The sequence below is a fragment of the Engystomops pustulosus genome, chromosome 7 (genome assembly GCF_040894005.1).
Source record: "Engystomops pustulosus chromosome 7, aEngPut4.maternal, whole genome shotgun sequence".
Taxonomy (NCBI): domain Eukaryota; kingdom Metazoa; phylum Chordata; class Amphibia; order Anura; family Leptodactylidae; genus Engystomops; species Engystomops pustulosus.
The window spans coordinates 40,383,693-40,400,261 of record NC_092417.1 but is presented as its reverse complement, the minus strand read 5'-3'; the positions used below and the strand labels follow the sequence as shown (position 1 = coordinate 40,400,261).

The 16,569-nt window shown below is 43.4% G+C and overlaps 1 protein-coding gene across 4 annotated transcripts in view; it reads left to right on the top strand.

Moving 5' to 3' along the window:
• LOC140069640 (putative N-acetylated-alpha-linked acidic dipeptidase) overlaps nucleotides 1–16,569 on the top strand; it is a 95,875-nt gene that overhangs the window by 53,822 nt on the left and 25,484 nt on the right. For all 4 annotated transcript variants that reach the window (XM_072115563.1, XM_072115562.1, XM_072115564.1 and 1 more), the window contains 3 exons: nucleotides 3,919–4,001; nucleotides 7,667–7,730; nucleotides 13,731–13,798. In XM_072115563.1, coding sequence (XP_071971664.1) covers nucleotides 3,919–4,001; nucleotides 7,667–7,730; nucleotides 13,731–13,798 — 215 coding nt within the window. The remainder of the gene's footprint in view (nucleotides 1–3,918; nucleotides 4,002–7,666; nucleotides 7,731–13,730; nucleotides 13,799–16,569) is intronic.

Here is a 16,569-nt window from a genome sequence, read left to right as displayed (position 1 = left end):
GCACTGGGGCCCACAAGCTTCTAGTTACGTCACTGCCTATTGGGGTAGGTCTACCATTTTAGGAGGTAATATTGGGATGTTATTGCAAATCTGTGACTTCTCCATAAGAAAAGATCACAACATGCATCTGTTCTTTAAAAAAACGCTGGACCATTTTTTGTGCATTAACTCAGCCTAACAATGGAGACATACCTCAGATGTAACCAGTGTTCAATTTATTCACACATTTTCAAGTGCATAACCGAGAATGTGAAGAGTTCTAAGAAAAGATCATCCGGGATTGTTACTTTCTGGGAAATACAATTAACTTACTAAAAAAGACAAGTCAGAAGAGGTGAGAGGTCCTCTCTAAGGCAGGGAAAAATGTAGTGTTCTTAGACTTACCATTACTCTACACCCGTATATTACATTTTTGTGTGTGTTCCTTTTTGTTTTTGCATATTTAAGAGTTAACAAAGCAGCTAAATACATTCCAATCAGAAAACAGCAATTCTTTTTATAGTTCTCAAAGCTTTGTGAGATCTGACTTGTAAAACTCTCAGCCTCATCTAAGTTTAAGGAGACGTCCTCTGAATTGAAAGAACAGTTTAACATTATAATACGGCTCTTCTGGAATCACTTTGCCAAGGTTGAATAGAAGAAAAGATATTGCAAAATTTCCATGTTTTCGGGTTAGAGCTAAATGGTTTTTCGTTCAACAAACAGAATCTTGTTGAATAATACAATATCAGTAAATGGTTTGACATGTTGTAAGGAAAATCCTCTTAGTTGCAAAAAACTAAATATTAACCTCTACACGCTCCATCAGCAAGCTATGGGTGAGCCCTCTTCATACAGACATGGGGGCAGATTTACTTACCCGGTCCATTCGCGATCCAGCGGCGCATTCTCTGCGCTGGATTCGGGTCCGGACGGGATTTATTAAGTTAGTTCCTCCGACGTCCACCAGGTGGCGCTGCTGCGCTGAAGTTCCCTGGAACGCACTGGAATACACTGAGCCGGGCTGAGTAAAGGTAAGTGCAAGCTTTTTTTTTTAAATGCGGCGTTTTTTCTGAATCCGTCGGGTTTTCGTTCGGCCACGACCCCCCCCCCCGATTTCCGTCAAGTGCATGCCAGTGCCGATGCGCCACAATCCATTCGCGTGCACCAAAATCCCGGGGCAATTCAGGGGAAATCGGCGCAAATTGGAAATATTCGGGTAACACGTCGGGAAAACGCAAATCGGGCCCTTAGTAAATGACCCCCATGGGGTTTACTGCATATAGCAATATGCAGAAAGCCGCCATCTTTGTTGAGATCTCTGATCCGCCTGATGTCATCGGGAAGCAGCAATCAGTTGCCATGACAGCCTTAAGTCTTCATCAGACCCAGGACTGCATGGTTTCTGAAGATTCGTTGTAATGAATGCTATGTAAAAACGCCATATACTGTAAGGTAGAAACGATCAGACCATCTAGGATTAAAGTACCCTAGAGGGGTTTTCAGCAATAGGGTTAAATAAACTGATATTTATTTTTCAGAAAAATAAATATCAGTTTATTTAACCCTATTGCATCATTCCTTGGTCTAACCAGTGGATACAAGCGTATCCGTTAAGCCTCATATTGCCTTTACTTTACATTTCTTATATACGACACAGGTGACCCCTATCCACACAGGATATTGTTTTTTGCTTTGATCACTGTTGGGGTTCAGGGTCAGTGGACCCCCTGCACCACCAGGGGAGATGGTACTATGGTACTAGCCGACACCTGGGACCGGAATCTTAGTGGCACCCGGTTTTCACCAGAGCCCGCCGCAAAGCATGATGGTCTTGCTGCGGCAGGGTGCCACCAGGTCGTTCCACAGGTGCGACTATCCCGTGGTGGCAACCAAGTTTGCGGAACAGAATAGAAGCCAGGCTCAAAGTCAGGAACAGCCACAGAGTCAGAGCAGGCAGCAGAGATGCAGAAGTAAGAGGTCAGGTCTGGGAATGGCAATGGGAGATCAAAGCAGGCAGGTAGAGGAACGCAGGAAACAACACAAGGGAGCTTTCTCTAACGCAATAGAGCTCAAAGATCTGGCAGGGAATCCTGGGAACAGCCGGCCTTTAAGGAATCTTGGGAGTGCCAGCGCTAATCAGTGGTGCGCTGGCCCTTTAAACCCTAGAGTGCCGGCACATGCGCCCTACGGGGCAGGGATGCTCACGCGGACTAGACCGGACGGGACCAGGAGCATGGAGAGGCGAGTTTGATGCAGGGGACCAGTGGCAGCGCCACAACGGAGTGGGGCATGGGTGTGCCCGCGATCCGAGACATGGATCACGGGGGCACCCATGACAATCACTACACCCATGAGCTAAATAAACAAGTCTAGACGTTGTCTGATTACAATCATGTGACCACCATTGGTTTTCATTCAAAGAAAGAAATCTACCACCAGGATGAAGGATTGCAAACCAAACACACTGGTGTGTACCCCCTCTTGTAGGTTCTGCTTTTCTTTTAGCTTCTTATGCCTTTCTTTTAAAAAAAAAAAAAAAAAGGCTTTCAAGGCTTGAGCCTGGAGCGGAGCCCCTAAGGTTCATTTACATAATTTTAAGAGCCTTTTTTTACAAAACAAGGGCATAAGAAGCTAAGGAAAAAGCAGAACCTACAAGAGGGGGCACACAGCAGTGTGTCAGTGTGCTTAGTGCACAATCCTCCATTTTGGTAGATTTCCTTTAATAACAGGGTTATGTGAAATACATGAATTGGTCAGGACACATCCATGGGATAATAAGTAATCATTTTTACTGTGTTTACTAAAAAAAATCTACTGTCTTGCTAACTGATATGGGTTTTGAAGGACATTTCCAATATTTTTAGCAGTCTAGAGGCCGCTATGTATAGGGTGTGTGGCTTCAATAGGAGACCTCACAACTATTTGTTGATTTCATTGGAATAGGGATCATACACAGACTTTACTCTCAGGACTGTGAACATACCCTAACAATACATTGGTAATGTAAAGGCTTGGGCATTTACATACAGTCTTATAGACAGCAGCACCTTTGGCTGTCATGTACATACATCATAAGACTGTGATTGGTGCTAAAGGCTCGATCTCTAAGCCTAGTGACCTTATCCAATTTGGGTGCAGACTAATGGAGTTTGCTCCCCTTGTTGCGTACATATTAGCCCTGTCAGGCTTGACACCAGAGGAAATCTAGGGATTTACATTTCCAATTCATTTTTTGAAGGCGACAAATGACATTTCTGCAGGATAACATCTGTGCCCGAGAGACCACATGACATATTCCTATGGCCGACTTGTAGAGGAAACAGATGACACTTTGTTGAACGGCAGCTAAAGGAAGATTTCAGCTCTTTCATTGATCTATAGAAATGAACTGAGATACTTGAGTGTCTAGTGAATCCTGGCACCATTGATATCCTGTTATCTTAGTTCTCTACATTATTGGGATTGTAATTCATCAGCGTTACAATAACACCAGGTGGTGGCTGCGCTCTTCTTGGAATCTACATGTAGAACGTATCCTCCAAACCTCTGATCGTATCTACACTACAACAGCGGGGAGGAATATTAGAATATTTCAGAAGAAATAAACCCAGATATCAAGCTGCGATTCATTAATATTCTTACTGGATGTGTACAGGATATGTTTTTCAAAGCAGATGAGAAGGTGGAAAATTGTTTAGGTTATACTCTTAAATACAATGAAATTTTGAAATCATGAAAGATGTTCTGGTGATAGATTTCATTACATGAATATACTGTATATAAGGATAAGTAATTGCAAATGTGAACATTTACAAACCTATCCTTACATCTAAGGTATATTGAGCAATGCAGGGAAAAAAAATCATACACACTAACAAGAATTATAGTATAATTTTGTGATATTTTATTGATAAATGTCTGCATCATTTTACACAGGTTGGCGTCCAAGAAGATCTATCCTGTTCTGCAGCTGGGGAGCAGAGGAATATGGACTTATTGGCTCCACAGAAAGTATAGAAGTGAGTTAATAATAATTATTTTATTTATATAGTGCACACAGATTAGGCAGCGCTGCACAGAGCTTGTCAGACCCTGTCCACAAAGGGGCTCACAATCTCATCAACCTAACAGTATGTTTTGTAGTGTGGGAGAAAGCTGTAGGACCCGGAGGAAACCCACGCAAACACGGAGAGAACATACAAACTCTTTGCAGATGTTGACCCTGGGACTTGAACCCAGGTCCCCAGCACTGCAAGGCTGTGATGCTAACCACTAAGCCACCGTGCCGCCCCAAGTTACTTTGATCTATACACTTCTCAATGTATTAACCACATTATACAGGGGATTGACTGCAGTGCAGGGTCTTTGGTTCTCAATAAACTCCTTCAAGAAACAAATTATGTACGAAAACCTTTCAGTTTAGGGGGTTACTCAAAGGAGTCCTTTCAATTATGAAATATTGAACAAAGAAAATGCACCTTTCCTCAATTCCCAATGTTGACTCAAATTAGATTTTTCAAATTAGGAAATCTACTGCATAATTTAACCTCTACAAAGTAGCTGCAGTGCCTAGATAATTTTATAAAAGATAATTGCAGGCTGATTGCGTGTTAATAAAAAAAAGACTTCAGTCCTTATGTAAATTTTCCTGGGGGCTTCAGACGGCTTTAGCTGAGCCCCTCAGAGCTCTGGTTACACCCTCCCACACAGCACTTCTTAACCGCCCACTGGCCCTCCAGATTACGTAAATTGCTCATGAAGCAGCCAGTGGGGGGTAGTACAGGATGCGGAGGAAGTAGGCGGGTTACAAGTGCTGCGGGGAACATGGAGCCAGAGCCTGCAAGGGCTCAGCTAATGCAATCTGAAGCCCTTCAGGCTAATTTACATAAGGCTAATTTACATGAGAAATCAGCTGGCGATTGTCTTTTTATAAAAGTATGCCAGCACTGGAGGTACTGTGGAGAGGTTAAATGATTAGGTAAGCTTCTGTTGAGTTTCATTTGAGTCAACATGGGGAATGGACGAAAGGTGCATTTTCTTTGTTCAATATATTATGGCGTTCAGATTTTTATCCTCTACAAAATGAGATGAGGGGATACAGAATGAGGGGGGGATATATTGGGGTCCACAGTACGAGGGGTAGATACCAGGGGGGGCCATAATTAGAAGGGGGAGATGAGAAGGGCCACAATAGGAGAGGGGGAGATCAGAGTGTGGGTCCTCTCATATATAAGGAGGAAATTAGGGGAAACAATATGAGGGCGAGATGAGTGCCACTATATGAAGAGGAGATAAGAGGCCACAATATGAGGGGGAGATGATGGGGACCACAATATGAGGGGGAGATTAGAAGCCATAATATAAGGGGAAGATGAGAGGGCACAATATGAAGGAGAAATGGGAGGCCACACTATGGGGAGGTTCCACAATATGAAGGGTAGATTAAAAGCCATAATATAAGGAGGAAATGAGAGGTCACTATATGAGGGTTAGATAAGAGAGGCCACAATATAAGGGGGAGATGAGAGGCCAAAATATGAATAGGAGATGATGGACCACAATATGAGGATAAGATGAGAGGGCCACAATACGAGGAGGGAGATGGAGGGCCACAATATGATGAGGAGATGAGAGGCCATAACATGAGGAGGAGATGAGCGGGGCATTTCCACATTTTTTCTTTTCTTTTTTTTTCTAGTTTTCACCTGTTATTTTCATCCGAGTTAGAGCTAGACAGTATCAGACCCGGTATCTCTAATTAACCCCTTCAGATCCGGGGGTCACATGACAATGTCGGCTCTGCTCCTCAATGCACCGCGCTACTGCAGTGCTATGCAATGAGGAGCGGAGAAGGTAGTAGCGTTAATAAACAGATTCTGCCTTCTTTCTTGAGTCTCCGGCTATCTCTGATGACAGGAGACCCAGTCCTGTTCACGCAATTAGAGCGGTTGCAGAAGAAAATGCCTAAATACGTCTTTTGTCAATGGGCAGTTGGGAACGAGTTAAGAAGCATTGCAAACACAATGGGGCACATTTACTTACCCGTCCACAGAGTTCCCAGAAAGTGCATTGTCCGACGATCATCCACTCTACCGCGATTCACTAAGATCGTGCGCCAGATATCCTGCATCTGTCACTTCACCGCTCAGGTCCGCTGAAGTTCACCTTCTCCTTCCCGGTGTATGTAAGTGCTTTCTCTTGCGACACAAATTGAAAGTTAAATCCCGTGCTTAGTCCGAATCAGTCGGATCGTCCGACAGCCCGCCCCCCGATTTCTGTCCCATGAAAGCCAAGAGAAAAAGACAGGCGAGCAGCACTCCGTGGAAAAAGTGTTTTTTTATTTCACAAGTGGAGTAAGCGACGTTTTGGCTGACTCCATGCAGCCATTCTCAAGCAATGCGCCACAATCCGATTGCGTGCGACACAATCCCCAGTTAAATACCTGTCACAGTGGTGCAAATCCCAAAAACTTTGAAAATCTGATGAAAGTGCAATCTGCGGACCCTTAGTAAATAAGCCACAATAGGTATATTGCAAATCAAAACATATCTACATTTTATCCATTATCATGTGTTTGTAATGCATTTCCAATTGCAATGCAAACAGAAAGGGGCTTATTTACTAAGGGTCAGCGACGCACTTTCGTTGGACTTTCCAACGTTTTTGGGGTTTGTGCGCCTGTGACAGGTATTTAACAGAGGATTGTGTAACACGCGATCGGATTGTGGTGCAGCTGCATGCGACAGATGTGGGGGCTGGGGGGCGACCGTCGTTACGACGGATTCGGACTGAGTGCGGGATTTAACTTTCAAATTGTGTCGCAAGACAATGCACTTACATGCACCAGGAAGAAGAAGGTGAACTCTGGGGGACCTGAGCGTGGAAGTGACACATGCAGGATATCGGGCGCACCATCTTAGTGATTGCAGCATAGTGCATGATCTTCGGATAATGCACTTTCTGTGAACTCCTCTGGTCGGGTAGTAAATGTGCCCCATAGTTTCAGCGTGGCTTAAAAATGTACATTTAATATTCCCAAGTAGCAGTAGAAGGGCCCCTAAAATCTATTTCACTGGTGGGCCCTTGGTCCCTTAGTCCGACCCGGCCTCTACGGGAGTTATGGAAAGCTGTCATCATTTCTTCTCGCAACTCCACACCAGGGGAAACCCTTATGTATTTTCCTCTTGGCAACAAACAAGACTTACACCATCTTGTACAAGATGAGACTGAGCAGACAGATTTCTGATACATTCTGATAAGATTTCATCGTAGATTTCTACTGCTGGTTAACATTGGGACATCAGATGAATGCCTGACCGTACACTGATAGTGTTGTGAGACATTAGACAATGGCTTAACGACAGTCATCTGGTGGCTGTAAAGAGAAATGTAGTGGAAACACTTTCTGCTTTCAAGTAGCCATTAGTCAGCTAATCTTTCAATACAATGATGGAAATAAAATCAGTGGACCAGGTTTTTCCGCCAATTGTCAGTTGTTGCATAAAGGAATGTAAAAATTAGCAACTGTTATCAAAATTGTCAAGTTCCAGCTGACATGTCTGTACCCGGCTTTATACTTTACCTTCTATTACTGTCGTGTTAGCACTGCAATGCATGATGTATAATAACAATGGATGCAAATGTGGACCTGGAATAAATTAATAGAGGTTTTACCTGTTTACAGGAATTGGGAAAAGTTTTAGGATCTCGGGCAGTAGCTTACCTCAACGTGGACCTCTCCCTTGCAGGTAAATGAAAAACAGCAATGTTGGTTAATGATTATGAAGAGTTGTCTGGCCTTTTACATACCACCTAAAATCATCACAGACGAGGCACTGGAATCTATACAAGAAGGCTCCATCTCTTGTATGGAGGTGAAACCAGAGAACTGCACATACAATTAAAGGGGTTGATCTTTTTTTTTTTTTTTAAACTTACCTCCCCAGCCCGCCCATAGCTCCCAACCGTCCCGATTTTGCCAGGAAAGCCCCGTTTTGCCGTGATAGCGTCACGGGCAGCTATCAGATTGTCATGGATTTTCCCTCCAGATCACACATGTCCCGGCTCTGTGTCCCGCATAGTAAATACTTTCAAAGCCTGAACTGATAGTACTGAATGGCTTCTACTGACAGCAGGCAGGGAATCCTTTTCAGAGATGTGTCGGGTAAGCGGAGAGCAGGGACCACATCATCAGCTTCAGATCTCTATCCATATATGGTCACTGCATCTCCTAGGGTTCCCCAGAGCAGACATCGGGCAGGGAATCCTTCTGAGAGATGTGTCGGGTTAGCGGAGAGCAGGGACCACGTCATCAGGTTCAGATCAGCATCTGTCCATATATGGTCTCCAGGGCTTCCCCAGACACAAGCTCTTTATGTAATTAAATGAAATAAATTTTTGCCCAGGCTGAAATTCAAACCTGAGACCCTCTGTACTAGAGACAGGAGCCTTTACTAACTGAGCTATAAGCCCAGTGATCCATATCTAAGGATTTTTGGTAATGAAGAAATGATATCTGCCACTGTTACACTGTGACACAGACTTAATGCCCTGATATATATAGAGGGATCTTCTCAGAGGTTATTATTGTAATTATTATTATTATTATTTTTATTATTATTATTATTAATTTTATTATTATTAATTTTATTTTGTTATTATGGAAACGATTATTAATAATAGTAAATATAATAATAATAATAATAATAATAATAATAATAGTCTCAATAATTACAATAATCTCTGAGAAGATCCCTCTCTATATACCAAGGCATTAAATTTGTGTCACAGTGTAACAGTCGCAGTAACAGTTCTTAGATAATCAGAGATCATAGCTCAGCAGATGGAGGTGCTGTGTCATTGTTGTTCATGGACACTGCAGGTTCTAGGTTCAAATCCCAGTCAGGATAAAAAAAAACATTTTATTGAGATGATTTTTATTATTATAATATGGCTAAAATTTGGGGCATGGCCAGGGAGGGATTGGGGGTGTGCCGCCATTTTGTCCCTCTTTCCCTTTGACAAATGTTGGGAGGTATGTCCGCCTGCACAATTTTTAAATGAGTCGGACAAACCCTTTAAATAGAGAAAAACCGCAGTGTCCAGACCCACCACCATATAATGGTTAGAGTCTTCACCTTCTGCCTCCATCTACTGTATAGGTCAAGGCTCAAGCAATATTTGCTGGATAAGATAATATGTATATGGTCCAGATGTCCGCTGATGATCTATCCTTAAAGTGGTTGGCCCCTTTTCCTCATGATTTTTGTAAAGTATGAGGGGCAGGATATTAGGTAATTTACCAATATATGTATACTAATAGTTCTCCTCCGCTTTCTTGATATGTAAAGTGAAGCCTCCTGTCTTTTACCTTATCAGCCAGCTATCTCTCCATGAGCAATCCCCCTGCCAGGACCTTTATCTTATGTCAATGGATACTATCATAACATCTTGGCAGGGCGATTGCTTGTTGTCAGAGATCAGATGACCCTCCATCTGCAGCCATTTTATGGGCAGGAATGTCTGGCGGATGAGGTAAAAGACAGGAGGTTTCACTGTACATGTCAATAAAACGGAGGGGAACTTTTAATAGCTATATATTGTTAAATTACTTAATATCCTGCAACCCAGACATTACAAAAAACACAAGGTAAAGTGGCCAACCCCTTTAAAAGTATTGATCCTTATTATTGATGGGTCATATAACCCCTAAAACATTCTAATCAAAAGAGACTAAAAATATAGACAACTTTTTCTAAAACTCCCACAGCTCTTGTTGTTGAGCGCTGCCTCTGATATTGCAACTCGACCACATTAAAGTGAATACAAGGCAACAGTCACCCCTATAAACAAGCGGGGCTGTGAATCTATTCATTCTATTTTTATCTAATGCATTTCGAAATTCAGTCCTTTGCATTTATCTATCACAGATCTCGAACATTTGCCATTATATTCTGCGCATTATAATAGTCATTACTGGAAAGATGTGTCACATAACCAGACACTCAGCTCAGTATTGTCTATTTCAAGGACAACCACTTCATAGGATGAAATGGAATTTTTTGTCCTTTTGCTATGAGGATCAAGTGTGCTGTTTATTTGAATTGATCTGCTTTGCACAGTTTTTATGTTACATTAAAGGATTTTGTACCCGATTTTGTACCCACGATTTTTTCAGATTATACCTTACATCCTCAACTTTTATGTAAGAATCAATCCCAGAGTGAGAATAGCAATATTCAGGAATCAGACTAACATTGCTGCTTTATTATGAACACATTCACCTTATCCTTAAGCTTATCCTTAAATAACCTTCATAGAACAAATCAATAAGGTTGAATGGGTTATTTTTAGGGTAGACCCCATGAGCAAGTCATTGGGGCAGATTTACTTACCCGGCCCATTCGCGATCCAGCGGCGCGTTCTCTGCTCTGGATTCGGGTCCGGCCGGGATTTAAGAAGGTAGTTCCTCCGCTGTCCACCAGGTGGCGCTGCTGCGCTGAAAATCATCTCTTCGCGCCGGAATGCACCACCTCAGACCAGGTGAAGGTAAGCGCTCCCCAAGCAACACTTTTTCGGTTTTTAAATGCGGCGGTTTTTCCGAAAAGTCGGGTTTTCGTTCGGCCACGCCCCCCGATTTCCGTCGCGCGCATGCCGGCGCCGATGCGCCACAATCCGATCGCGTGCGACACAATCCCGGGGCAATACAGGTACAATCGGCGCAAATCGGAAATATTCGGGCAACACGTCGGGAAAACGCGAATCGGGCCCTTAGTAAATGACCCCCATTGTCTCCATAGTCAGTCCACATCTATATCCTCTGCCGCTCAGCTTGGCCAGTCCAACTCCACTGAATAAACATGACAAAGCTAGCTTAGTACCAGTTCACCTAAAGGTAAGATAATGGGGCACATTTACTTACCCGGTCCTGCGCAATCCCCGTTTTGGAATGTCCGATGGAATGCACTCTGCCGCGATTCAAGAAGATTGTGCGCCCTATTTCCTGCATGTATCGCTTCCCCGATCAGGTACGCCGGAGTTCACCTTCTTCTTCCCGGTGCAAGTAAGTGCATGTCTTGCAACACAAATTTAAATGTTAAATCTCGCGCTCAGTCCAAATCTGTCGGATCGTCCGACAGCATGAAAGGCGGTGCCCAAATCCGATCGCTTGCAACTCAATTCCCAGCGGGAACCTAAGTAAATAAGCCCCATTGAGTCCATCAGATTTACGAATCTGCACCCCATTCAGTAAAACTTCCTACAGAGCCACTTGTGGAGGATGAGTTTCTGATTTGTTGTATTTAATAGAGCTGATGTATTAATCATTGACACACCTTATGCTATGATATATTGACCAAAGCTGAAAGGAAACCTACCATTTGATTTGATCAGGGCCGATTCTAGGGTTTTTGCTGCCTGAGGCGAAAATTAAAATACACACAGAGTGGATATAGAATCCCTTTTCATTTATTTAAAAACTTATAATAAAAGCTCCTATAGTTTAATTAAAATCTGACCCCTATATCCAGATTCTCCCACATTTAACTATATACAGATTTACCGCCCCAAAATTTTATTCAACTCGTGCCCCCACTCACTTAAATTACATACAGTACCCCATATAAACCACCCGGCCTTTTAAATACAGCCCCCTCCCATATAATGCTTCACCGACAAGTTATATTATATACAGCCCACCTTGATTATATAATATATCGTTAAATTATGGTTAAAAGCCACCCCCAGGTTACATAATGTCCAGCTCACCTCCCATATTATATAATATACAGCCCCCTTATTATAAAATAAGCAGCTCCTGTATTCTATAATATACAACCTCCTTAAATAATATGTAGCACCTTAAACAGTATATACAATCCCCCTCTTCTTATATACACAGTCCCTCTCTTATATACACAATCCCCCTCTTCTTATATACACAGTCCCCCTCTTATATACACAATCCCCCTCTTCTTATATATACAATCCCCCTCTTATTTATACAGCCCCCCTCTTCTTATATACACAATCCCCCTCTTATATATACAGTCCCCCTCTTCTTATATACACAATCCCCCTCTTATATATACAGTCCCCCTCTTCTTGTATATACAATCCCCCTCTTATTTATACAGCCCCCCTCTTCTTATATACACAATCCCCCTCTTATATATACAGTCCCCCTCTTCTTATATACACACTCCCCCTCTTCTCATATATACAGACCCCCGGTTTCTTATATAAACAGACCCCCGGTTTCTTATATAAACAGACCCCCGGTTTCTATTATATACAGCCCCCCTTTTATAAAAAAATAATGAAGCAATCAACTCACCTCGACTCCTGTCACGAACCCGGCGGCGCTCGCGTCCATTTCCCGGGTCTTCGGCTGCCCTGTGCTCTGTGAGGGGACGCAGGCAGTGTGACGTCATCGCACGCTGTGTGAGTCCTCCAGAGCAACAGAGCGGTACGGACAGAAGGATCTGTGCCACCGCCGCTCTGTACATCATTCGCGTCTGTCTCTTAAAGAGACAGGCGCAATTGATTTTTCATGTCGGCGATTCGGGCGGCAATCGCCGCCCGAATCGCCCACATTATGGGCCAAACTTTCGCCGCCTTTATTCAGGGCTCAGCATCCGCCGCCTGAGGCGAGATTTTCATCTCGCCTCATGGCAGATGCGGCCCTGGATTTGATGCATTATAAAGCAAAAATACCATGAGAATGCTGTAGCTACACTGATGCAGGATCATATCTTGGTTAATCCCTGAGCTGAGTGGTTTTGCTGAAAAAACTATTATAACATTCAGAACCTTGGGAAAGCTAGGGCAGCATGGCTGTTTTTATCAACACTGAGCTTGTAATTACAAATGGCGGTTAGTCAAACATGACTAATAAACCTGAGCTGGATCAGTTATACACAGCAGCTGGGAGATGGTGCAGCAATTGATTATTCTGTCTGGCAGGGAGAACAGTGATTGCATCATTTTCTCCTGCAGAGAAAAACTCATGTGCTAGGAGAAGCTGCCCCAGACCGCCCTTCCACACCATTTCCCTGGCTTCAAGCGGGAGTCACCGCCTCCTTGGACCACTACCTCATGAATACGCCGGACCTCTGTAAGCTTGGTTCGGCGGTGTGAGAGCTATGGTAGTGCAGTGTTTGCTAGCTTTATAGGGATGTTCCGATAAAGCTGTCATCTTAACACTGCTATTAGTAGGGTAGGGCTAGGGCTAGTAAGCAGCTCCTAGGGCGATTTTTTTAGGGTTACAGACATCTTTAACTTCCTAATATCTGGCTACGTGGCTTCTGGTTATGGATGGATCCACGAACAAGGAAACTAAAAGTGCAATTCATCCACTAGAAAGAAACAAAATCATTCAGTCCACTCTTCTCACTTGCAGAATTGTTAAACCACCAGCTTCTATCTCAGAGCAGATGGTACATAATGGAGCAAGTAGCAGATAATGTAGAATTTCAGAGACTGGCAGCCTGAACGCCGCTTACTGAAGAGGTTTAAAAATATACATTGACCTCATGTAGTTTACAATTCTGTCTGGAACTGAAAGAAAGTATATTGTTGAATGATTCTGCAGATTCTTTTCCTCCTGGCTTAGATAAAGAGAAGACCTGCCCATACCTTCAAACTCCACAGCGTTATCTTATTAACATTTCGGCTGTGCTTATCTTTGTCTTGACATTATTGTTCTCCTAAAACCACTTTTGATTCATGATGAAATCTTTTCCTTACAGGAAATTCCACCCTCCGTGCACTTGCTACTCCCATCCTGCATAAACTCCTGTATGCGACTGCCAAAAAGGTACATCCAATGGAACAGTACAATAGCTCTGAGCCGGTATTATGTCTCTGTTCTGTATATACCGCCTGGAAATCCTTATATAAAGTCCACACTCTACATTTCCACTATGGTCAATGAATGACTTCATTGAGATGACTTTCATTAATGAGGTCAGGGTCACCCTAGAGCAGTGATGGCGAACCTATGGCACGGGTGCCAGAGGTGGCACTCTGAGCCCTTTCTGTGGGCACCTGTGCCATCACCCCAGCTCAGAGTTCGCCAGACAGGACTCAAGGCCTCCTGCAGTCCCAGGCAGCCCAGAACCCTAGAAGGCTACAGTGATAATCCAAAACTTCTTCTCCTTATTTCTACTGTATTGGTGTCCTCAGGTGCATATACAATTTAAACATGTAACAGAGCAGGGAGTCATAAGTTACTGTTTAAATTGTCGAATCGGCACTTTGCAAAAGATATTTGGGTTTCGGTCGCAGTTTGGGCACTCGGCAGTTAAAAGGTTTGCCATCACTGCCCTAGAGGCTCCATTGTTAGGATTTTGGGATATAGTTCAAATCCCTGAATGTTGTTCAAATGACTCAAGTTTTTGGGAACATGTTCATATCACACTGCCCAAACATTGCTGATACCTCACAGTAAGTTTACAGTGGGACATATTTATCACAATTGGGATTTCATTATCTTCCCTCCATGTCTTGTACACTGTGCATACACATATAATAGTCCAAGAACAATGTGTAACCCTTATAAAAGTATACCCGAAAATGGAGTCTCCTCTTTCTAATGTGTTTCTCTTTTTTGGTTGATACATAAATATCAAACCCATTCATCTATAAGAAAGTTTCCAATTGCCATGAGAACTTTTTCTTACTAGAAGTGATTTCGGTGAATGAATTAATAAGGGCGTCTCCGAAAATCAAAGGCAATGAAGAGATTGATAAGCATATCCCTGGTGGTCTAGGACAGTGAAGAGGTTTGTGGTTAAAATAGTGAAGGGGGTTAAATGGAACCTGTCATCAGGTTTTTACCATTAAACATAATGGCAGGTTCCCACAGAAGCTTTTTCACTGTTTCCCATTCAGTTTTTATGGATCAATAAACCTTTATTGAGAAATGGAAGAAAATACAACAGTAGGCATATAACACTGTAGTCATATGTCATGTGCTTAATGGAGTAAGTAGCTGGCACCTTGCCAAAGTCACAAGTGGTGTGCTTTGTGTTCTCCAATGTCTCCCTTTAGCAATTTCTCTTCAGCGAGTCACTAAGTGACTCAGCTAATGTCTCCCTCAGCTCCCTCATTTCCCCTCCCAAAATAATCTCTCTTCAGCGAGTCATTGTGTGGCTCAGCTAATCTCTCCCTCAGCTCTCTCATTCCCTACTCTATCAGAAATATCAGTTATTGGCTAAGGAGGAATTTCCGGGGGAGGGGGCAATAAGGGAGCAGAGGGAGACATTAGTGAAGAGAAAACACACCTTTTGACTCACTGGCCCACATTTACTAAGATCCTTGCGCCAGTTTTCTCTCAGACTTTGTAAGTTCTTTCTAGTGCAAACTGCTTACACGGGTATTTAAGAAGTGTCCGCTCCACACATGTGACACACACGACTGATTTGTGTCGCCCCTGCACTATACCCGACGTGACACAAATTTCTGCACATAAAGCGGAATTCTGGTGCACATTTGGACAGTGCAAAATCTGACAGAAGTGTGTCACGTGCCCAATGTTAATGGTACACCAAAAAAGTTGGATTCATAAAGAACAGGTGTCACAAATCCAGAATCTGGCGCCCCCTTCACACTACGCAGGCAAACTACTTATAGTACAGTTTGCACTGTTTTTGATAAATGTGTGTCTCTGAGACTGCTGATAAGGTGCCGGCCTCTTTTTTTTAACCCCTTATCATACTGGTGAGCGCATTTGCATTTGCCCTAGTGGCTTGGGGCAACTGCATTTCTAGTAGGGACTGTCAAAAGATGAATAAAATAATTAAGAAAGCCTCCTCGATAGTAGGTTTGCAATTTGATCGATGGGAAAAACTTGTACAGTGCGGAATACTAAGGAAATTGGAAAAAATTAGAAATAATAGAGACCATCCAATGCATGGCGTGCTGCAGGCACAGGTCAGTGGTTTCAGTTCCCGTTTTATTCTCTTGCGCTGCAGGTCGGAGAGATTTAAAAAGACGTTTTTACCGGCCGCTCTCGAGCTATCAAATATCGCAATTAGGGGTAAAATAGGAATGTTTTAGAAATTAACCCCTTCCCGACATTTGACGTAATAGTACTGCATGGCGGGAGGTGCGTTCCCGCAAAATGCAGTAGTATTACGTCAAGCTTCTGGCGCCGGCTCCTGAACGGAGCCGGCGCCAGAAGCTGCGGGTGTCGGCTACATATTATAGCCTACACCCGCCTCTAACACCCGCGATCGGAGATTTCTCCGATCGCGGGTGTTAACCCCTAACACGCCGCGGTCGCGCTGACCGCGGCGTGTTAGAGGCATTTAAAAAGGATTTTAAGTGAATCGGACCCCCCCGCGGCGCTTACCGGGGGGGTCCGCAGCTCCGATCGCAGCCCCGGGACTGCCGGTGCCCGGGGCTGCGCGATCTTCCTCCTGGTGCCGGGTCCGTGCCTCCTGGCAGGACCCGGCTGTAAGACACTGGGCATGCGCAGCAAAAAAAACCCAAAAAACGTGCCAAAAATTAAAACTTTTCATCAAATTGCTTTACAAAAAATGTTCTAAAAAGTGATCCGAAAAAGTTACAAGCACCAAAATGATA